At 39.9% G+C, this 23,955-nt stretch overlaps 4 protein-coding genes across 4 annotated transcripts; all 4 read left to right on the forward strand.

The window, feature by feature from the left end:
* Positions 1–975: 975 nt before the first annotated feature.
* alpha-Est6 (alpha-Esterase-6) lies at positions 976–3,068 on the forward strand. The gene is made up of 3 exons (XM_018111566.3): positions 976–1,502; positions 1,559–2,449; positions 2,511–3,068. The coding sequence occupies exons 1-3, from the start codon at positions 1,140–1,142 to the stop codon at positions 2,973–2,975; spliced, it is 1,719 nt and encodes a 572-aa protein (XP_017967055.1). The 5' UTR covers positions 976–1,139; the 3' UTR covers positions 2,976–3,068.
* A 1,199-nt stretch (positions 3,069–4,267) lies between these two features.
* On the forward strand, positions 4,268–10,184 carry alpha-Est7 (alpha-Esterase-7). Its single transcript, XM_018111567.2, has 6 exons — positions 4,268–4,477; positions 7,442–7,754; positions 7,817–7,967; positions 8,032–8,595; positions 8,652–8,815; positions 9,577–10,184. Exons 1-6 carry the CDS (start codon positions 4,431–4,433, stop codon positions 10,048–10,050), a joined length of 1,713 nt encoding a protein of 570 aa, XP_017967056.1. The 5' UTR covers positions 4,268–4,430; the 3' UTR covers positions 10,051–10,184.
* Positions 10,185–10,198: 14 nt separating this feature from the next.
* Positions 10,199–10,790, forward strand: Ubc84D (Ubiquitin conjugating enzyme 84D). The gene has a single exon (XM_018111575.3). It carries the CDS (start codon positions 10,291–10,293, stop codon positions 10,750–10,752), a length of 462 nt encoding a protein of 153 aa, XP_017967064.1. The 5' UTR covers positions 10,199–10,290; the 3' UTR covers positions 10,753–10,790.
* A 3,600-nt stretch (positions 10,791–14,390) lies between these two features.
* Positions 14,391–23,855, forward strand: alpha-Est8 (alpha-Esterase-8). Its single transcript, XM_018111565.3, has 4 exons — positions 14,391–14,915; positions 20,327–20,639; positions 20,705–21,589; positions 22,870–23,855. The coding sequence occupies exons 1-4, from the start codon at positions 14,869–14,871 to the stop codon at positions 23,362–23,364; spliced, it is 1,740 nt and encodes a 579-aa protein (XP_017967054.1). The 5' UTR covers positions 14,391–14,868; the 3' UTR covers positions 23,365–23,855.
* The last annotated feature ends 100 nt before the right edge of the window (positions 23,856–23,955 follow it).

Raw genomic sequence — 23,955 nt, forward strand, 5'->3', positions numbered from 1 at the left:
GTCTTCTAATAATCATAAAAGTTCAAGCATTTTATTCAAGAGCTTATAAAAATGGAATAAGTAGCAAAAATTTAAGGGAAGTGCTTTAACAGAGGCTGAAAGCTTGGTGTATTCCGTTATTTTGATATTTAAATAAAGAGAACGAGAAAAGCGATTGCGACTTATACATTCAATACATTGTTGTGTGTTGAACGTTTAACATATCTAAAGGCTATTTGAACTCAGCATCTTTAATTACATATAATTTATTATTGTTTAAAAATGAGTTTATTTATAATTTAAAAACTAGTTTCGTCTATCGACCGATTCCAGTTTTACTTTCCATTTGTAAGGACAGCAATAAGCCAGCTATACTTTACCCTGTAATCCAATCGGCTTTGAATATCGTATACTCGATGCTCGATTATTGGATGAGATCGGTTGGCATGATCGGGCACAACTGCTTGCTGTTTGTTGTGACTGTTGATGCGATCAGGTCTTATGATCATCTGAACAAATTACTAAAACAACATTCCTCTCGCTCATATTAAAATTTGATCGTAACTATACTATGATGATGGTTCTAGGCAAGGTGTAAGAAGCTTGGCGTTCCGTGTGCAATAGGTCTAGCACAATTATACTGTTCGACTCAATCTACGCAGTTGCTCTATAAGTGCAATAAACACATTGCTTAAGTTATACAGCTCTTTGGAATTAATAACAGTAATTTGGAAAGCTTATAAATATAAATAGAACTTAATTTACTAAAAGTTCTATAATAGATCTGTTAAGGGCTCAGTGTGCGGTACCTTAGTTGAGCTAAGCTGAAGTCGGGATTCACTTTTTTTTAAATTTCAACAGAGGTTACAAGAGAACTAAGAAATTAATAGTAGTGGTAGTAATTCCTTTATTAAGAACATGCCAAGAATGGTTCTCTTTTACATATGTAATTTAAGCCAAATAGTCTCTTTCAAAGAAGACTATTTTAAGAAAATCTAAAAATAATTTTTACCTCAGCAGGCACAGACATTAAAAATTTTTTAGCATTTATAGAAACATTCCAGAAATTTTGATGTTTAAATCAAGATTGGTCTCGCCTCTGTAAGAGGTAATGCATCCATGTGGGCTTTGCTTTAGTATGCTTAGTTCACGGCCAGGATATGTTGAAATTTGGAAGGCTGAGAAAACTTAGACCTCTGTTGGGAGCCAGAAAGTCAAACTTCTCTCAGAAAGCTAATGTCGAGACGAAAATTGTCGAGCTGCCAGTGGGCAAGGTTAAGGGCAAGCATCAGATTGGCATCACCGGACATGGTTTCTATAGCTTTGAGGGCATACCATATGCCAAGCCGCCTATTGGTAAGCTCCGGTTTTGCCTACCTCAGCCGGCCGAGCCTTGGACTGGCAAGGTTTTTGATTGCCTGAAGGAGCATGCTGTACCAGTTCAGGAGGAAGATAGGGATCCGGCTACGGTGGCCACGATAGGCTCTGAGGATTGCCTATACTTGAACGTCTTCACTAAGAATGTGAGTGTGTGGAATCGAAATATCAGTATGCTTGCTTATGCTTATTATACTTAAAGTTTGATTCGTGTAAGCCGCTTCCCGTGCTGGTTTATATACACGGGGGCGGCTTCAAGACAGGCGGTGCTACCAGAACCAAATATGGGCCGGACTATTTGATGCGCGAGGACATCGTTTATGTGCAGTTCAGCTATCGGCTGTGTGTGCTGGGCTTCCTCAGCATGTCCAACGCGAAGCTGGGCGTACCTGGTAATGCGGGCTTGCACGACACGATCTTGGCACTGCGCTGGGTCAAGCAGTACATCTCGCACTTCAACGGGGACCCCGAAAATATCACCATAATGGGCACGAGTGCGGGAGCTGCCTCGGTGCACTTTATGATGTGTCTGCCGGAGGCTTGTGGTCTGTTCCACCGGGCCATTATGATGTCTGGCAGTATGACCTGTCCCTGGGTGCATGTGCCGAATACGAATACATTGTCCTGTCGCCTGGCGCTTGAAAAGGGCTACAGAGGTGAAATGTCAGAGGAGTCCGTCTTGGAGTTCCTTCGCTCGCTGCCCGCTGAGGATCTGGTGCATAATAAGCTATTTGGTTCAAAGGAACTTATATTCGGGCACCTGTATCCGTTCGTGCCTACATTGGAGCATCACGACGGTAGCGAAGGGTTGCTCAAGCGGCCTTTTCTGCAAATGATGCGGGACGCATGGGCCAAGAACGTACCCTTGCTGCTGGGGGGCACCTCCTTCGAAGGTCTGATCATGTATCCGTACAGCAAGCTCAACAATGGTCATATTCTAAATCTACTTAAGGAAGAGCCCACCCTCGTGCTTCCTTACGATCTGTACCGGACGCTTTCGGTACGCGAACTGACTGAGCGAGCTGCGCAGCTGGTACGCTTTCATTTTGGGCCTAGACAAATCAATACCAACAATATTGTGCAACTTTTGGATGTGAGTAAAATAAATGCAGACGCTCGTTGGGCTTAAATCAAGTTGGCTTTCCTGCTTCCAGCTATTCAGCTATAAGCTCTTCTGGCATGGAATACATCGGGTCGTACTCTCGCGGCTGGCTTTTGCCGAGGCTCCCACCTATCTTTATAGATTCGATTTCGACTCGAGCCAACATAACTTGATGAGAATCAATTTGTGCGGAGTCGACATTAGGCGCGGTGTCTGCCATGCCGACGAGCTGGGCTACATCTTTCCTAGGGAGCTTAAGTTCAGTAATCAACTGAATGCGCCGGAATGCCTCACTATTAATCGAATGGTGGGCATTTTAACGGCATTTGCGAAAACCGGAAATCCCAACTGTGCCGAAACTAAGCCAGAAGAGTGGAAGCCCGTGACTAAAAAGACCTCCTGCCATGCCATGAACATCAGTTACGACTTAACCTTTGACCGGCTGTTCGAGGAGGAAGGCCTTCAAGTGTGGAATAAGCTGTACGACAATGACAAGCGCTTGCTTTATGGTGGTTGACAACTCTTCTAAAGAATTAGTTTCAAATTATGGTATCTAAATTCAAATCATATATATTCAATGTAATAAAGGTGATTTTTTTTTTTTTATTTATTAGAATCAATAGCATGAGTTCCATGAGTCGATTATGAAAAAAGTTTTTTTCTTTACTTTGCTGACTAATTTGAAATTGTGGTATCTAAATTCTTATACTTATATTGATGACTAAGTGAACTAATTCCAAATTGGGAAAATGATATACATATAATATAATACCAATACACAGCAGAATCTGGTTATAACGACGTCGCGAGAACCGTACGGACGCCATAAGCGGACTCGTTATGAACAGATTCTTCTGTATTTTATCCTATGAATAGTGAACTAGCTGCGAATTGTGATATTTGCATTCATCAGATATACAGTATAAGAGAAAAATATATGTACATACATATATAATTATATATAAACATATTTTTAATTATAGGCTTAACCAAACTTATATGATATAAAACTTATTATTTACTTACTCCACTATGCACATAATTTAATTTACAATTTAAATTCTCAACAAGTGTAAACAAATTAAGCTGCTCCAATCGACAGCTGCATCACTCTTGCGATCCTCCAGTGTGTTGTGCTTTGAGCTTAAAGCTTTAAGCTTAGAGCATTGCGGACAAGCTTTTAGCTTCGACCCGCCAAACTTATTGTTAACAATGTGCCGGCTACAGCAGCAGCAACAACATGCTTTTTTATTTTTGTTTACACTGCCGGCGCGATCAAGTGAGCCGGTGAGAGGGAGGGGAGCAGGTGCCTCGACCGGCATTTGCCTTAGCTCAGCGCAAAGTTTTTAAAGCCTATTCGAGCCGCGTGTTGTTCAGAGGTGATAGAAAACTTGCTAAAAACGATATTTGGCCGGCACAGCAATTGGTAAATCAATTGATTAATTATACAGTCGCTTCGCGGACAAGTGGCCCAGCCCCACTCGCCCGCCCACGTATTTTACAGCAACAGCTTCAGCTCGCAGCTCCCAGCTCCCAGCTCCCAGCTGCGCCTCTGTGTATCTGTGCACTTGAAAAGAATATACATATATTTTGTTGTGTTTTCGCTATTTTTTATTGTGTGCTGTATTTTCTCTATGTTTTGTTCTGTTTTTATTCAGTTGTTTGCTTTATTCAACTTGCTATATAGTACTACTTTCATATGTATGTATATGCGAGTGTGTGCCTGTGCTTGTATTTCTTGGACGCGCTCTACTCGCCTGTTTTGTTCGCGTCAACAACTGAACTCAATATGGAATAAAAAATTATTGTTAATTTCAGTTTCAGTTCGGTGCTGGCGCGCAACAGTCCAAGCGATCGGTGAAAACGAAATTGAGCAGACAAATTAATACAAATATATTTATACATACAAACACACATACGTATATAAATAGCTAATACAGCTCTCATATAGTTGGTGTCTAACATTTTGAAGATGAACAAAAACGTCGGCTTTGTTGAGCGGCTGCGTTGGCGTTTGAAGTGAGTGCGACTGTGTGGCCCACAATTAATCTAGACTCATTTATTTCATTATTAATGGATCAAGTACCTCGCTTGTTCAAGTTCTGGCCATCGGTTGTTCTATTCATTAGCTCACCAACTTACTTGTCTGTCTGACTCAATCAACATTTTTCTCTGAACATGTCAACATTTATTTCTGTGCAATATGATGCCAGCAGCACCTTGATTATCAATAAATGTGTATAGATATTAGAAGTGGTGTTATACCAGGTTTACTTCGACTCAAATATTGATACTCTATTTATTTACTCATGGCGTATTTACATATGGAACCAGTTGATGAATAAAAAGCTTGGAAAACTAGGCAGAAATTCCACATATCATCTCTATGAACTAACTATAGCAAGTCTTTTCCTTTGATAAATTGCTCTGAAATCGTTGGTAATAACTGACTAATAAATAAATATTGATTCGTTTAATGAATAGCTGAAGATATCATGTTTCGCACAGCAAAGTTGACTCTTTGCTGCCGCCGATAAAATGCAGTTTTATAGTAAATCAATAAAGTTTTTATGTCAACCATTAAAATGTCACATAATCCCTTAATTTATAACCTCTCAATTATTTCATACGTTCGCAAATTAATCGCTTAATCAGTTTAATGAGTAGCATATTTTGTATTTACGGCCTGTCATTAGCGCACAGTTTTCCCCAGTCGAAGATATATAGAAATTTATATATGTACATACATACATAGATATAAACACAATTTGTTGACATTGTTAAATGTTGTTTGTATCTTACTCTATTGCACTTGATATTCACATTCAATGTATTATTAGAAGTTTTCTCTAAATATGCCCAAGGCGTTGAGCTGCAATGGGATGTGGCTGGAAGTGCGCATTGAATACGATATTGCGACGAGGCCCATCGCCCCCGCCTCAGAAACCGTCATGCCTGACATGCACCCTTCCCATTCCAATCTCACATTTCAATTCCATGTACTATTAAATGTATATATTTTTGTTCTCCCAAGTTCAAGTCGTAAAGCTCAATGAAGGTAATTATTCAATTAACTTCACAATTGCGAATCGTTTATCAAATAAACGCAAGATATTTTATTTGTTTAGCAAATGCAATTAGATTAAATTACATGATGACGACAAACACTAAAAGTCGACAAATGATCTAGCTTATCATAAATATCTGTATTGATAAGAACTATCGAGCACAAAATATGTTGTCTTGTGAAATATAGATTTCAGATTGAAATATATGCACTACAGATATAGATTTATAGATATAGAGTACAAAAATGAAATGACAAGAGGAACCACAAGGCTACTCATTAGGAAAATAACAATAAGTCTGCATTTACTTACTGTTTCCAGAGTTTAAATAACAAATATACCAAGTCACAAAATGTTTTGTGGAAATGAAAATGTGTTTTCATTTTCTAGCAAGTCTTTAAGTATTCAACTTCCAAGATTTTATGCACATGTGGGCAGACAGACGGATAGATTAGGTCGTATGCTGATTCTGATTAAGAAGCGTGTTATATTAAATCTTGTTTCTTTTTCATGATAATAAATTATATATATTTTTTAATAAATAAATATAATTTGTGGTAGAAAGTATAAAGTTCGACATTTTTTTAATATATTTATTATATGTATAATTGTAATTAAAACAATTCAGAAATGATTTCACAATCGATTAACAGTAGAAGTCAGCTATAACGACGCTAAAGGGGCCGCTATAACCATATAAGTTTGCTCATTTACGTATACCAGAATTTTATTATAATCTGAATTCTGCTGTATTATTGCAATAATATTATATAATATCATTGCTAATGCGTTTTCCCTCTCTTTCACTGTTTGACATATAATATTAAAATCTAGAATTTATTGACTTATACTGACTACATCTTAAGTATATATTTACTAACAGACAAAGCAAGCGAAGATCTTGAGAAGTTAGCCTGTACGTGCGGGCTGGTCTTGCAGCAATCTCTCTGCTTTGCGCCAATAATAGACACAATAAACACATTACCATTTATATATATTCTACTATTTTGTCGGCCTTTGGCATGGGAGTTATGCCCCGTGTGATAAGTGCAATTACTTTTACAATCGTTATATAAATAATCTCGTCGTCGCTCCACACACAGGCCGCAGAGGCTGCTGTGCCTTATCTCGAGGCACGTTTCTTTATACTAGGTTTTGTGTCCCGCTGATAGCTGAGAGCTACTTGACGACACAAAGTTCAGCCTGAAGTGGGGGCTCGGACTTGAGAGCCACTCTCGGAGAAAGGGGATGGGAGGGGCACACGCCCCTTGCCCAGTGTCCAGTGGCAGTTGAGTGCATTGTAGCGTGACCGAGCAGTTGGCTTGTCAGCCGGTGTTCATTTATCACTGACAGACGTGCCCGGTTAACTGGATGTGCATGCCAATGCTCCAGTTAGCTCCACAAGCTTCAGCAGAGGCAGAGTCGGATGTGGAGGCTGTTGTCTAGTTGATGGGCTGACGATATGGTAAATAGCAGCAACGGTAGCCACAGCAGCCGCATCAGCAAAATAATTTCAATTTAATGCTAATTAAAGCAAATAGAGGTGCTCAAGGGGCGGGTAGGAGTGACACAGCGATGCCCTGTAGGCAAATGAAAAGTGTGAAAAGTGCGAACAAGTAAACAAGTAGAGGCTTGTGAGTCGACGGGGAAATACCCTTCTTTACATTAATCAAATTAAAGACTTTCTGTAGTAAATGAAGATATGAACTATTTATTTATATATAAATACATTTACAATTACTACCCCAAAACGCCCCACTTGGCCTCCCGTTGAGTATGCAGGGTATCGTAATTAAAATGAGCTCAGGGGCGAACAAAATATCAAATTATCTAGGCTTTTACATATGCAATATATACATGCAAATGTACTGCGCACTCCATTATTATTATTATGTAAATTTGTCATATTTCACAGAACAATCGAGCATAAAATCCAACAGTATCGTCTGACCACAAATGAGGCGGTCGTCACCGACACGGAGTACGGCAAGGTGCGGGGCGTAAAGCGCCTGTCCATCTACGATCTGCCCTACTTTAGCTTTGAGGGCATACCCTATGCCCAGCCGCCAGTCGGGGAGCTGCGGTTCCGTGCGCCGCAGCGACCCACGCCCTGGGAGGGCGTGCGGGACTGCACGCAGCCCAAGGACATGGCAGTGCAGGTGCACTTCGTCTTCGACAAGGTCGAGGGCTCCGAGGATTGCCTCTATCTGAATGTCTACACGAACAATGTGAGTGGGTGCGTGAATATATAGAAGAGGTAATAACATTCGATCCACTATCTACCAACCAGCTGAGTCCCGCCAAGCCACGCCCAGTTATGGTCTGGATACACGGCGGCGGCTTCATCATTGGCGAGGCCAATCGCGACTGGTACGGCCCGGACTACTTCATGAAGGAGGATGTCGTGCTGGTCACCATTCAGTATCGTTTGGGTGCTCTAGGTAAATTCGAAAACCGTATATCGGAATCTCATCTGGTTCCACTCTAATGGTGCATTGCTTGTAGGCTTCTTGAGTCTGAAAACTCCTGGCTTGAATGTGCCGGGCAATGCGGGTCTCAAGGACCAGGTGATGGCTCTGAAATGGATCAAGAACAACTGCGCCAGCTTTGGTGGCGATCCTGATTGCATAACGGTATTTGGCGAGAGTGCCGGAGCTGCCTCCACGCACTACATGATGCTGACGGACCAAACGCAGGGACTCTTCCATCGTGGCATCCTGCAGTCGGGCAGCGCCATCGCGCCCTGGGCCTTCAATGGCGACATTACGTCGCGCGCCTTCAGGATTGCCAAGCTGGCGGGCTACAAGGGCGAGGACAACGAGAAGGATGTGCTACAGTTTCTGCAGACAGTGCGCGCCAGGGACCTGATACGCGTGGAGGAGCAGGTGCTGACGCCCGAGGAGCATGCGAACAAGGTGATGTTTGCCTTTGGCCCCGCACTGGAGCCATATGCCACGCCCGAGTGCGTCCTGCCGAAGCATCCGCTCGATATGATGAAGACCGCGTGGAGCAACTCGATACCCATGATGATAGGCAACACCTCCTACGAGGGTCTGCTCTGGGTACCAGGTGAGTGGGAAATTCAGTCTCCCGCTGAAGCTCAAACTGAAATTCTGCTTCCTCAGAGGTCAAGCTGATGCCCCAGGTGGTGCAGCAGGTGGAATCAGGCACGCCCTTCGTTCCCCGCGAGCTGGCAGCGATCAACAGCGAAAAGGTCAGCAGCTGGGGCCAGAAGATACGCAGCGCTCATTTGACAGGCGAGAAGGCGACTCCTGATAATTATATGGATGTAAGTTGGAGTGGATACTGCGTATACCTCTTTTCAATCAATTTGATTGAGCGACTAGAAGAACTTGACTGATTGACTGAGTGGCTGACTAACAATATGTTTAAGAAAGAAACTGAATTATTGATTGGCTGACCAATGGATTGGCAGTTAAATTTTATGCTTGATTGACTGACTTTTATGCAACATTGATTGAATGGATGGACTGAGTATTTTTCTACATATCTAGTCATTCAATCATTGTTGAATGATTGGTATAAATTGGTTGATTGAATACATAATTTAACTGGTTGATGTGAAGACTATAATAATTCCACTTTCAATATTAAGAGCAACTAACTGATTGATTAAATTAAAGACTTATTAAGAGTTTAATGATATTTGGCTAGTCCTTCAATAGATTGCTCCATTGATAATTAACTACCCGACTGATTGACTGACAGACAGATGTAACTGATTTGCAGCTTTGATTGATTCAATGATTGACTAAGTATTGAAATCTGATTTGACTGCTTGACTGATTGAGGCAATGATTGTTCGACCAATGGAAGTAATGCCTGAAGCCTGGCAGCTTATTGTGCTGTTCAAATGATTGATTGACTGATTGAGACGAATACATTATTTAATTGATTGCTTAGAACTTATTTTCTTATTTAGAGTTTAGAATTAATATAAAATGAAGAATATCGTAGGGTTTGTTAACTGACAACATGTACCTTAAGCTTATATTCTGATCGATCGACCTTTCTCTCTTTCTCATACAGCTCTGTTCCATATATTATTTCGTCTTTCCTGCGCTGCGCGTGGTCCGCTCTCGACACGCCCATGCCGCGGGCTCGCCGGTATACTTTTATCGCTACGACTTCGATTCGGAGGAGTTGATATTCCCGTACCGTATCATGCGTTACGGCCGTGGAGTAAAGGGCGTCAGCCATGCGGACGATTTGACGTATCAGTTCAGCAGTCTCCTGGCACACCGGATGCCGAAGGAGAGTCGGGAGTACCGCAACATTGAGCGTACGGTGGGCATCTGGACACAGTTTGCGAAGACCGGCAACCCGTACAGCTCGGAGATCAATGGCCTGGACATGATTACCTGGGATCCGGTGCGGAAGAGCGATGAGAGCATCAAGTGCCTGAACATTAGCGATGAATTGAAGTTTATTGAGCTGCCCGAATGGCCGAAGCTGAAGATCTGGGAGAGTCTCTACGATGATAACAAGGCGCTGCTGTTCTAACTAACTACTGTAATACGAATTTGTACATAAATCCCGCTGTATTCAGTTTCAGTTGATCGAAATAAATAATTGGTGGAATGTTAAAATAATTAAATATAATAATAGTATTTTACAACATAGGCTTTCAAAATTCAGTCAACAATAGTCCGAAATTATCTGCATTTACAAATTTTCTATAGCTCCCACCAAAAAAAAAAAAAAAAAATTAAAAATAATAAAAAAAAATAATAAAATTAAACTATGTCCGCGTCGCATCGTTTAAGTCGCGAGCTTAGCGATATCATGGCCGCCAAGTCGAAGGTCCTGCGCAATGTGGAAGCCTCAGATGAATCCTTGCTGCTGTGGACCGGACTGTTGGTGCCGGAGAAGGCGCCCTACAACAAGGGTGCCTTTCGCATCGAGGTCAGCTTCCCTGCCCAGTATCCGTTCATGCCGCCGAGAATACTGTTCAAGACCCAGATCTATCATCCCAATGTGGATGAGAAGGGCCAGGTGTGCCTCTCCATAATCACGGCCGACAACTGGAAGCCGACAACGCGCACCGAGCAGGTGTTTCAGGCTCTCATCGACATTGTGCACAATCCCCAGCCAGAGCATCCGTTGCGCTCCGATTTGGCCGAGGAGTTTGTCAAAGATCACAAGAAGTTCATGAAGTCCGCAGAGGAGTTTACCAAAAAGAATGCCGAAAAGCGTCCCCAATAAACTGAGCCCAATAAACTGAAGGCCTGGCCTGGGCGACATCTCACTCACTTTTCGTTTAACCTAAATTGCATATGTATACATACATACATACATACATATATTCATATATATGTGTATATGTGGTATATCGAATAATTATTGCTGTCCTTTGTTGGCGATTCAATTAAATTTACAAGCTGCTTGACGCACATAATCCCACAAATACAACCTGAGCTATTACCGGGATCCAGCTCAACGTATCTAGCTCTGCAACTGCTTAGCTTCAGTCCGAACGTGCTCCGCTTGTCCAGTTATTTATGTGCCTAGAGTCGGCCATCCAGGTACTACTGCATAATTCACCGTCTGCGGACTGCGAACTCTGACAATTGTCCAGTTCTCTGCTTGGCACAGCAGATGCTCGGGCAGAGTTACCTGAATTTAATGCCAAGCTCTATGGCTGTCTGTGTGGCTTAATTATGAAGTTTAATTAATTTAAATTGCCAGGTAACACGATTAATTTGGTATTAATTCGAATAGGAGTATAAGCATGTATATAAGAATAAGTACTAGTGTATATGGGTATTATTCTACTACTATTTTTATCAGGTTTAGTTTAAATTCATAACGTAATTAATTAGTTACTAATTGGAATTAGTATCTAGGCTAGAATAAGTACTAGTACTATTAGTATTTTTTTCTAATATTACAAATGCACTTAATACAATAAGTATTAGAGTTACTTCTAGTGCTAGTATTAGTACTAGTAGTACAATTATCGTCAGCATTCGTATGAGCATTTGTTCAGATGTTGCTTTAAGTATAATTAGAGTTAGTACAAGTATAATTATCCCACTTGTACTAGTGTTAGTATTAGTATAATTCCTTTTACACTTTTACCTTACTAGTATTATAATATGTACAGAATATAATTATTAGTTTCGTGTGTGTGGGTGTGTGGCAGAGGTAAGTAAAAATACATTTTGCACCATCTGGAAAGGTCGTTACTCTGGCTTTTGTGTCATACTGCTTATACGGCCAACAAATCTTCTTTGCTAGAACTTCTTACTAACTTGGAACTTAGATCTATCCCCCATTGGCCTTCAAGGAGCTCTTGCTCGAATTAAACAATGCTATCTGTTTACCTGTGTAATACTTTTCCTGCCGCAGAATATTTTCGGCGAAGTCGCAAGTGCTTCTGCACATTTAGTCTTCACTTCACTCATCAAGCTTCTGCCAAGTTGATTCTTTCTTCTGGTCATCTTTCGCTGCTAAAGAGGGTGTGCTCGTCGTCCATTGCATTTTCACAGCAAATGTAGAGGACTTAAATGTAGAACATTTGTGTGAAATAAATAAAATAGAAACTGGCTTTCAATGAGCGACAGCGTTTGTGCGCTCTTTAGCCACTCATGCTCATAGATCTGTGGTGGTTTTTGCAGTCCAGCAGCTTTCGTGTGATCATCATGTCTTCCATGGGCCTATTCTTAGCTGTCGAACGATCTTTGCTGCTGACTTCATGAATTCTCCACTTTGCCGGAGCAAGCAAGTCAACTCGAATGACTGTTGTTATCGCTATCACGGCAATTTCAGAGACTGTGTGGTATGCTGATCTTCTTTGCATGAATAATATCGGCTTCGTCATCTTCTTAATTAGCCTACCAAAACCTCGCTTCTATCAGGAATCTTTGTTGTCTTGCTCTCGATCTGTTTACATTTACCAACATTTGTGTTCAAATTGTTATTAGTATCTGTGTTAGTATTAGTATTAATATCAATATAAGTTTTAGTAGTACTATTTGTACTGGCATTAATATTAGTTTCAATTCCTGTGAGTGTCTCTAATGGCGGTTGCTTACAACACTAGTTCTAGTGTTGGTAAACATATTATATTATAATTATGTGCTAAAATCAATAATTGGATTTTTACTCCTATTATTATTACCATTTTTGGCTTGTATCATATTTGACTTAATATCATCTAATTATCAACATTCAATTAAACACCCACAAAGTGCGCAAATGGGCTTTCCCTTTGGGATTGAACTGTGTTCCATAGTTTAGCCATCATATACGTATGTAAACATATGTAGCGTGACGCTATAATACCCCATCAACAGGTACTACTATAATTCGCTGTTTCAACTGAATACACGTTACACGATATTAGTGTGTTTCCAATGCATATAAATAAATAGTTGAAAAACAAGTTGAACCTTGAAATAATATTCACATTGTAAATTGAAATGTATAGACAACTTTAATAGTTGTTGTTTATATTGACAGTGTACACACTCTCGGCTAAATAACTAATCATAGCTTTTAACCGCTGTAATTGTTTTATTGACGAGGCCTTATCTCGAACGTAATATCACTCATCATTTGATTGTAAGCCAATGGGCCTTATAATCAATTAAATAAAGTTCGCTCTGAAAATATGCAGTTGAATATCGAAAACAGGTCAGAGAAGTCCATAGTCTACTTATATACATACGTATACTACAGCTGCATTCCCTTTCGTGCGCCAGTCATCATAGATTGAATATTAAATCTATATTCCTTGATGGGCAGTTCATTAAATTAATTATATGCACCTCAGCTGACGTTCAGTGCCGAGCTAATTGAAACGAGTCGACTGCTTTAATAACACTAATTGCCTGCGCTAATGATCCGCTGTAGCCCGCACCCGCCTGAGTCGCAATATCCTAATACAATAGGCAGCACATGCAACAGTTTCCAATCGAGTGCAAAATGAAAATATTGAGCTACTTCAAAAACACTCAATGGGAGCGAGAGACTGCCTGGGACTGCTGTGTGCCTAATCTTGGCGGATAGTCAGCTCTTTAGTCCATTGAGGGCTTAAAAACTATGCTAAAATTAGTCGGGCAGGACTCAAAGGAGTTTCTATGCGAATGCACTGGCCACATTCGAGTTTATAAATATAATGTGAGGCTTACCCAAACTGAATGTCACTCGTATCAGTTTGACAAAAATAAATATAGTTAACATATGCACACACACATACATACATATATACATATTATTTTGGCACACAGTTTGAGCTCTAAACTTGTCGCAAACTGTTGATTAACATGGCTTCCGTTCCGAAAACAGTGTACTACAAATTGTTGCACATACGCCCCGTGCGACAATATATAAAGTGCAAACAAAGTGAAATATGTGCATAAACAAAATAAAATAACTTTCAAACCAAAACTCAAACAAATCAACAACAAAAAGGCAACTGCAGTGAAAACTATTTTGTGTGCTCGTGCTAGTGTGTGTGTGTGTGTGTGTGTGTGTGTGTGCACATGCTATAAACAATAAACAAAAGGCAACAACAAGAACGATAACGTTTAAACAAAACAACGGCGCCCAGCAGAGACAGCAAGCGAACTCACTCGAGCAGACAATGCCATGGGCATTTGAGTGCGAAACCAGGGAGCGCACACTCACACTCACACTCACACTCGCACACGCACACATGCATACACATTGAGAATATCACTCGTACGACCGGCCAGACTAAATGAGTGTAAAAATTGCGGTTCTCTCTGTGTGTGCGTGTGCCTGTGTGTGTGTGTGTGCGTGCGATACGTACATACGTCCGAGCGCTCGAGCATTCGAGCGTCAGCGTCGAGCGCTCGACCACTAAACTTAAACAGCGCCTACTTCAAATGCTTCAGTAGACGCGCAGCCCCTGAGTAAAACGCAAGTCAAGCCCGAGGCCCCAAAGCCGGCGTTCAATCAATCTCAATCAATGAGGCGCAGCGCCACATCTAATTAAACGGGAAACGACCAAATCCTACCGAGTGCAAATTCGAAAGCCTTTGCAAAGAAAACAAGTGAAACGAAAAATCAATCGGGCATTTCAAACCAAGGCGACAGCCTGCTAAGAGGCCACGTTACGCATACGCCGCGTAGGCGTTTCATATTTTTTATATGCCACTTGCCACTTGCCACTTGCAATTTGCCACTTAAAACAATTTGACCTGTCACGCTGTCTATTGTGATTTAGAATTGTTTTTCCTGTTTGTGTGTGCTCGCGTGCGTGTGTGAGTGTGTGTGTGTGTGTCTAATTGCCCAGAGGCAAGGAATCGAATTGCGCTGCATCGGCGAGCTGCTTAAAAGCCACAAGAGAACATGTCATTCGATATAGCCATCGCCGATCAGATGCGCATTGCATTAAAGTAAGTGAATACAAATATTTATATATGAAATTAAATGCATACATTTTCAAGCAAAGCTTCAATATTGTTTGAATTTATACTTACACATACATGTCATTTACATAACACTATTACCAAAGCTAGCTACAGATTGAAAGGAAAGCATCTTTAATTTGTATATTATAAATAAATTTTTTTTTTTTAATGATAATACTTTTTCTTGCATAAAATTACAATATATGTCAATATACATTTCAATAAAAAAAATATATATATACACATTTTAAATAAAAATAAAATATCTCTACAGATATTTTCATAAAAATTAATTAAGGCGTTTTTAGTTATTAAAAATGTATCACATTCTATTTAAATTATATTTTATTATTGTATTAAAACTATACAAAATATTTATTATAATATTGTCTACAAATATTTCAAATTAAAAGAGGAAGGGAAAAAGTTTCTTTTTATTTACTGAAAATGAAAAGAATAACTATTTAATATATAAAATAAATATATTTAATATTAAAAAAAATTTGCATTTCAATTGAAAATCACATATTTTAGTTATTAAATAGAATTACAATTTTTTTATATTCGATCATTAAGGATACTCCAACCTAATTCAATATGGTTTGGCTTTTTTTTCATTTTTAAAAAATATATTAAATGGGCGATTTGCAAAGGTGACTTCAATTCGTTATGAATATTTATTGATAAGAATTTTATCGTAGCTTAATTATAAAATAATTTCAACTGCATTTAGTCATATAATAGAAAATAATAATTTAGTCATACCTAGAACAAATCACAAATATTTTCAAATATAATCTAGGTCACATTCATTACGACATTAGTCTTGATAATTTGCACACTTATTATATAATAGAAAATCGCAGTCGATTCGCAAATAAAAATTGCCGTCTGATTGACTTAATAGGAATCTATCGAATAGTTCAAGTGCCGATTGAACCTTTCTCACTGACATGAGTACGGCTTATCGCCCATCAGTCAAAAAAAGAAAAACAAAAACTATAAATATAAATTTTGTTCAAGTGACTGCGTCAGGGCTTGGAATATTGAGCTTATCAGCACTTGGCCTACCGTAGCAGCCGCAGCAATCGCAGAGCAGCCTTAGAGGCTGGGCTCATCGAGCACCGTGAATCCGGTTCATGTACGTACAGCTGGAGGTCTTTCTGTATGAATCTGCATCCGCATTGTCTGCACTTACGTTTCACCTTGAGGATCCGGCTGATCTAGAGCCAGAGCCAGCGACTGATAAGATCGTCACTATGTCTAGTCTGACTGTACTACAGTGAACTTTGTTCCCAGTGACCAGTCAGAGTGAGTAAACGTAATTTGAAAAGGTTTACCAATGTTTCTTGTACGCAGTTTTTATCAGCTGTCAGCCTATTTTAATGTTATTATTATAGAATATCTATAGCAATGCGAAATCGGTTGATAAGGGCGCGCTCGCTAAGTTTTTCGTGAACACTTCACTACATAAATCAAAAGTTTAGTTGGCTTATCAAGTGACACGGCCAGTTCTATTATCACGCTGCCTTAAGCCAATTTGTGTGGAACCGAACAGCAGCTGAAAGCGTTCTGACTAACTGGCCAAAGTCAAGATCACAGCGAAAATTCGCTATGCACACGTTTGGCTCACTTCTCCAAAATGTCAGGGTTAGCCTAGCGTTATTTTTGTAAAAATTCTGCCGACTCGCCAAACTGTGTCAGCAGCTCGAAATGTCAACAAACTGTTTGCGTAGATGCATAAAAAAAAAACAACAACATCAACAACAAAAACGAGTCTTCGGCTGAGTTTTGGCCGGGGCTCAGTCAAGTTTTTTTCGTTCGCAAGTTTTGAATACAATTTCAGATGGTAGCAACGCTTAGGAAATAATTGAGAATTAACGCTTGGGTAATTATTCCAGGTATTCGCATAGTAAAGAAACAACAGCTGCGGGCAGAACTAATTTTTACACTTAGTCTCAGTGCTGTTAAATTGAATTCTCGCTTTTGTAACACATACATATATTTAATAGGCCTGCTTAAAGGCGAACATTCTCTGTGTTGTATAAATAAATAATTAGTCAAGCAATTTGAATAATAAATGCGAATAAAATAATTCGAGTCGAGTCATTAACGAAACACTTAAAATTCATTATTAATATAGGGAAATAGCTGCTCATGAAACTTGGAAATTTTATCTGATTCGTAATATAGTTTACTCAATATCGTTTATTCAGTTTACTTATATGAAAGAGAACTAAGAGTTGTTCACCTTCAGGAAAGTGAAATGGGTATATTGGTTTTGGATATTATCCGTCCGTCTGCAAAGCATTTGTTGATGTGGTAGAGAGTTGAAATTTTGAATACGTATTCGGATTGACAGTCTTAGAGATAGAAACTGCAAAGTCAACAACTAAAATACTCTATTGATATTGGAATAATCTATATATGTATATACATATCTGATGTATATTTATATATAATTGTAGAAAATTCATCTAGCAGTGAATGAGTATTTTGGCGTTGGTAATGCCTTTTTACTTTTTAGCTAGTGAGCTGAGTGACTTTCGTGACAAATTCAATTTAAATTCGGATTTTCCATTTGGCCAGTGCAATTCGTTGCTTAACCAAAGTTTGTACCGCTTTATATTATACACTTTTTATATTGGATTTGTTAATTATTTTCTCTTGCTGTTGCCCTGTTTCTACCGCCATAAAACGGAATCACACTTCCATTAACAAAAATAAAAATATTAAATTCAATATTATAGACGAGCGAGCGTATTGTGTCTAGAATCGTTCTTTGGCGGTATGAAATCCATCAATGGCTGCTAAAATTGCAAGCGATTTCAGATTTTGCATTTGCATTGCTTTACACATCGCTGCACGAATTTGATAAATGGCTGCGAATTTGTTCGGCCACATTTTTGGCAGCCAAAATAAAATGCGCTGGGCCAAAATGTCATTGACCTGCAGTGCGCCGCAGCCGAAATGATGAATTGAAATATTGATTGATTCACTATGTTTGCTTCGAGTGAGTTGTGGCACACTTATTTTAATTGAGGCATGCATGTTGTAAAGAGATAACGCATTGTTAGCTAGCTGACAAGGAAGTTGCTAATTCTCAGCAATTGTCGCAGCTGTTAAGGGGCAGCAGACGAGGACAAGACATTATGTGGCTGAGGCTGTCTGTGTGAATATTTGCGTATGTAAATTCATTTTATTACAAGGGTATTCATCATTTGGAACTCTAAGTTTGCGTTAATAATTACAGACATTTCGCACCTGCCAAACGCTCAGACATCAACTAACTAACTAATGCGGTTGACAAAAGACTTCCGCCGCTGCTACTCGGGTATATTGAGATATGTTATATGCACATCTGATTAGCACACTGTAAATAATTTATGTGGTTAGTTCGTATGCAAAGTCAATGTCAGAGATTTCTGTGAGCGTCGTTTCTTTGTGATTTCAATTTCGATCGGCATACAAATCGCCAGCAGACCCAGAAACAGATGCGGCCCGGTTATGGGATATTGCGTCTCGGCTGCCACATGATTATTTTCATTTCCGACGGTCATAAAAATAAAAGTTATATGAATATATATGTACATACATATATATAACAGGCATACACATATCGGGGCTACATGAAGCTCAGCTTGGAATAACCAGTTCTATAGACTATAGTCTGACCCAGGTTACTTTATGGCTGCCAGCTCGTTTATGTAGCCTACGCTGACCTTGAGCCTGGTGAAATTCTAGAATTAATGCTTGCAATTAGCGCGCACTGTATAAGTGTTGTACAATTCACACAAAGTGCTTAGAAGAGTTTTTAACTTGAATTATGAAAATACCCTCAAGGTTGCACTCTGCTCTGTACAGCTTAAAGAAGAAGAGGATGAACTTCGCCAGCTGCTAATTAATTTGTTGCCTACGAGTGATTTGTGTGAGCTGCAAATTTTTTTCATATTTCCATATCTGAAAATCTATCTATTTATCGAGGCGCCGCGGTCTGCTGTGGATCGACTCACGCATCGTTTGGCTGGCACGTTTTCTAAATGGAAACGCACTTGAAATACTTAATGGGGGCGCTCGTTCTCCGGCGTTCACGTACACGTAATACCCTGTTCTAAAACAACAACAACGACAAAAAGTAAAGCGCTAGACTGTGTTTAACTTGCTTTGCACTGAATTTGTTATTTTCAGTAGATTCGATAATTGGTTTTATTTTGATTAGAATTTACGGTAGTGTTTGATAGCATTGATAAGACGCTGAATTTTTGCTTTGTTCTTTAAATATAAACAAAATTACATTGAGCAGAGCGAAGGGGGAAGATATTAAGAGAAAACTCACCAATTAATAATTTAAATCAATTCATGCTGAAGTTATTGAAATTTGTTTTTCTCATTTCACTTACATAACACGGTTTGAATTTACAAAATTAAAAGAGAGATCTTTCATAGTGGTATAGAACTTTAATCAACTTCTTAAGTTTATCAGAAAAATATTAATTAGTTATCTTATTAATTATTTCATTTATTTATTAGTTATTAGGTAAATACCAATTAAATTAATTTAAAATAATTAAAATATGAGCAATATAATTTTTTTTAAATGAATTAGTACTTTACGATTAACATTAAATGCATGAAATATAAATCGAATTTTTTTTTTTTTTTTTTTAAATTTAAAATAAAGATTGATTAAAAAATACAAGGAACAAAAATAAATTTTCATATTGAAAAATTTTCTTTGTCTTCCTTTTTGGTATTCCATAAAACGTTTTTGAAGGTTTATGTCAGGTTTAATATTATTTAATAAATAATATAATAAAGGCAAATTGTATGCAGCATGCAATTATTTTTCAAAAAACATTTTTGTTTTGTAATTGCAAGCTAAGAGGATTTAATTTTTTTAATTTATTAAAATTATATTTATTTATTGTCTTTTTTATTTCTATTTTTATTTATTTATTTATTTTTTTAATTATAGCATACAATCTTTTTTTAAATTATATATTGAATTATATTAAGCATTTTTTTTTTTTTTTTTTTCATTTAAATATATATCTTTTAACTAAATATGTCTGTAACTAACCTAGGGCTAAATAGGTTAAGCAACAGACATGGATATAATATATGAAAGACATGTGGTAAATGATTATAATATTCTCTAGGCATTCTAAGTCCCATTTTTATGCCACCCGCTAATGAAATCATTTGAATGTCTTGATGTTGTTTGGCTAGGCATGGTGGCTATAGAGGCCCGCGCAAAGTGCCTATTGAATGTTTACAAACAGAGCAGGCGAATGCGTATTCAAACACTTGGTCAATTTGATTGGCTGGAAGTGCACTCACCTGTCGGATTGGTATTGCATTAATGATGCTCACCTTTGTTTATCTCTTGCTTCCAGCTATGTCAAGTTTAAGACAAAGCAACAACATTTGCGCAGCAACGATAAGGTCGTTGCCGACACGGTCTACGGCCGGGTGAAGGGCGTGAAGTGGCGCTCGGTCTATGGGCCGCACTACTACAGCTTTGAGGGCATACCCTTTGCCAAGCCCCCGGTGGGGGACTTGCGCTTCAAGGCGCCCGTCGAGCCGGATGCCTGGACGGAGGTGAGGCGGTGCACGCGCGTACGCACAAAGCCCTGCCAGGTGAATCTGGTGCTGAAGCAGGTGCAGGGCAGCGAGGACTGCCTGTACCTGAACGTGTATACCAGGGAGGTGGGTCTAATGAATGGTTTAGTCAAAGTTGAATCTAGATTTCATTGACATTGATTCTATTCCAGCTGAAGCCGCAAACGCCGCTGCCCGTGCTCGTGTGGATCTATGGCGGAGGCTTCCAGATGGGCGAAGCCTCGCGAGATCTCTACAGTCCCGACTACATCATGATGGAGCACGTGGTGCTGGTGACCGTTACATATCGCCTGGGCGTACTGGGCTTTCTCACACTAGACGACCCCGAGCTGGATGTGCCCGGCAATGCCGGCCTCAAGGATCAGGTGCTCGCCCTGCGCTGGGTCAAACGAAATTGTCAATTCTTCGGCGGCGATCCGAACAACATAACCGTCTTTGGCGAGAGCGCAGGAGGCGCCTCCACGCATTACATGATGCTCACGGAGCAGACACGGAATCTCTTTCACAAGGCTGTGCTCATGTCCGGCTCGGCTCTGTCGCCCTGGGCCGTCACGCCCAAGAACGACTGGGCGTACCGCCTGGCCAAGGCCACGGGCTATACGGGCGAGCCGATCGACCGGGAGATATTCAAGCACCTGCAACAGTGCAAGGCGAGCAGCATGCTCCGCATGGCCGAGGACATCGTCACCATGGAGGAGCGGCATCAGCGCAAGGTGATGTTCTGCTTTGCACCCACCGTCGAGCCATACGAGTCCAAGCACTGCGTGATCCCAAAGCACCCGCTGGAGATGATGCGCAACTGCTGGGGCAACGACATACCCCTCGTCGTGGGCGGCAACTCATTCGAGGGGCTGCTCGTCTTTCCCGAGGTGCGCAAGTGGCCCGATCTGCTCTGCGAGCTGGGCGACTGCGAGTTCCTCACGCCCGAGGATGCCGGCCTCGATGCGGACCAGCGACGAGCCTTTGGCAGGAAGCTAAAGTCCTCGTACTTTGGAGACGACGAGCCCAGCCCAAAGACAATTCTACAATACTGTGATGTAAGTAGATCTAGAAAATATATAGATATATAGCACATACATATATAGTGGGAGGGTATAGACATAAAGGGCTAAAGGTCAATAGGGAATTCGCTGCAGAAATGTAATAAACAAGGCGAAATATAGGGATGACATATAACCATGATACAAAGTGTATAATATGAGTGAGCTACATAAATCATTACTCTGATTATTGAGATATAATATTGAGGTATAATAGTTCATGCTGGGCTGTTCTCTTCTTCCGAGTATCTATGTCATTGGTGAGGAATACATCGGAATACATACTAGATTGAGCGGTAGCCATTTATTCAAAACTGTACTCAGTTGAAGGAGATAGTGCTAAAGTGTCATCTATGCCAAACTCAGATGGGAGAGCTAGAGTTGGGCATATGTGTCTGATGTTAGAAATTTTACTCTTTATGCTGGCTGCTGTCTTTCTCAAAGTCTCTTCACATTGGTGGGGATACTCAGAGCGGTTTATGGTTTAGGAACCATCTATGCTCCATATATATCGATGAGTGAGTTAGATTTACTTTAGCTGAACTGTTGGTAAGAGCGACGTCTTTTGAATTTTTTCAAAATGGGAAATCATCCGGTATGAACGCGTCGATCTCAGAAGATTTAAGAGCAAGAGACTTGTTATCCGTTTCCTGTTATGGAAACAGTTTCATAGGTGAGCATTTATTTTCTTATAAACAATTGAACTATGCGGCCAATTGCTCCCAAGGCGTGTAATTGGAGCAAAGGACACACGTGTTAATCGCATGTCCCAAGACTCAATCGCTTTGACATTGGGGCTGGTCGTAAATTTCATGTTAATGCCCAAACCTGTTAGACACGTTTTATAGACTAATATTTGTATATTGCAATCGATGCAAAAGAAATAGAAGTAGAAGAGTGGCTAGAGAGATGCTTAAATATAAATCAATTTGATTACTGCAGCCAAGCATGAAAAATAAATGATGAAAATTAAGCTGTATATATTTCCACCTGTTGTACCTGTTGTATGCACAGTAGCTATCAAAGAGCAGTAAAATACAAATAAATATAAATAATAAATGCAATAAATCACAACATTAAAGCATATACACATATGTATATACATGTACTTGAATTTATAAATTTATTTAGCTGCTCTTTGATAGATACTGTGCCTAGAATAGGTACCTCCAATCTCTCCCTCTCTTTCTATATACATATACATATATGTATGTATATTTACCCATATTCAAGTATTAAGATGTCTGGCTTTAATCCATGCACTGAATTTATTACAGCTCTGCTCGTATAAATATTTCTGGCACGGCATCCATCGCACCCTGCTGTCGCGCAGAAGGTACGCGCCGCAGGCGCCCACATTTCTGTATCGATTCGATTTTGACTCGGAGCACTTCAACATAATGCGAATTATTACCTGCGGCCGCAAGGTGCGCGGCACGTGCCATGCCGATGATTTATCCTATTTGTTTTACAATGCGGCGGCCAAAAAGCTGAAGAGGCACACGGACGAGTTCAGGACGATAAAGCGTCTGGTGTCCATGCTGGTGCACTTCGCGGCGACCGGCAAGCCCAGCATCGCTCTCTATCCGCAGGAGGAGCCGGACGGGAAGACAGCTAGCGTGCAGCCAGAGGTCTGGCTGCCCATATCCCGACAGGATGTGGTCTTCAAGTGCCTGAATATTTCAAAAGATGTGCACGTGATTGACTTACCTGAGGCCGGCAAGCTCTGGCTCTGGGACAGCATGTACGCCGACAAGCAGCTATTGTACTAGAGACCAAACACTCCCCACATCCAGCCCCCTCGCCGCCCTCCGCTCCACGCCAACCTAATATTTACGTATGTAGCTTTAAGTCATGGCCCTCGGCTTGGCCCTAAATGCACAGCAAAACTGTTTGCTTTGGCAGCAAATGTAAATTTATATATATAAATATTTTTATACACACTCACACACTGGCACACGCACACACTCAGCGATACATTCGTGCGTGTGTGTTTGTAAATATGAGCATATTTTTTATAAAGTCCTTTTGGCTATTTATATTCTGATTGAGTTGTTATCGAATGGCATTTTAGTGTAAACACAAGTCCATTAAATCAAATAGAAAGGAAAAAAAAACACTGTTTAAGCTTTAAACTTGTGTATATAAGTAATTATTTATGCAGCTAGAGTGCTTAGGCTTTATATATTACTATATTATACTTTTTAATATGACATTAATGCGTCGTATACGAATAAATCGAATATATATATAATTATGTTTTATTATTTGTATGTTTTATTTGTTGAGCGAAACGTATATGACTCTTCAGTTGCTTCAGTCCACCCAATTGGAAAAGTCCAAGCGTAAAGTATGCAGCGCAT

This window comes from Drosophila navojoa, chromosome 2 (assembly GCF_054131105.1).
Source record: "Drosophila navojoa isolate 15081-1374.11 chromosome 2, UAZ_NAV_1.0, whole genome shotgun sequence".
Classification (NCBI taxonomy): domain Eukaryota; kingdom Metazoa; phylum Arthropoda; class Insecta; order Diptera; family Drosophilidae; genus Drosophila; species Drosophila navojoa.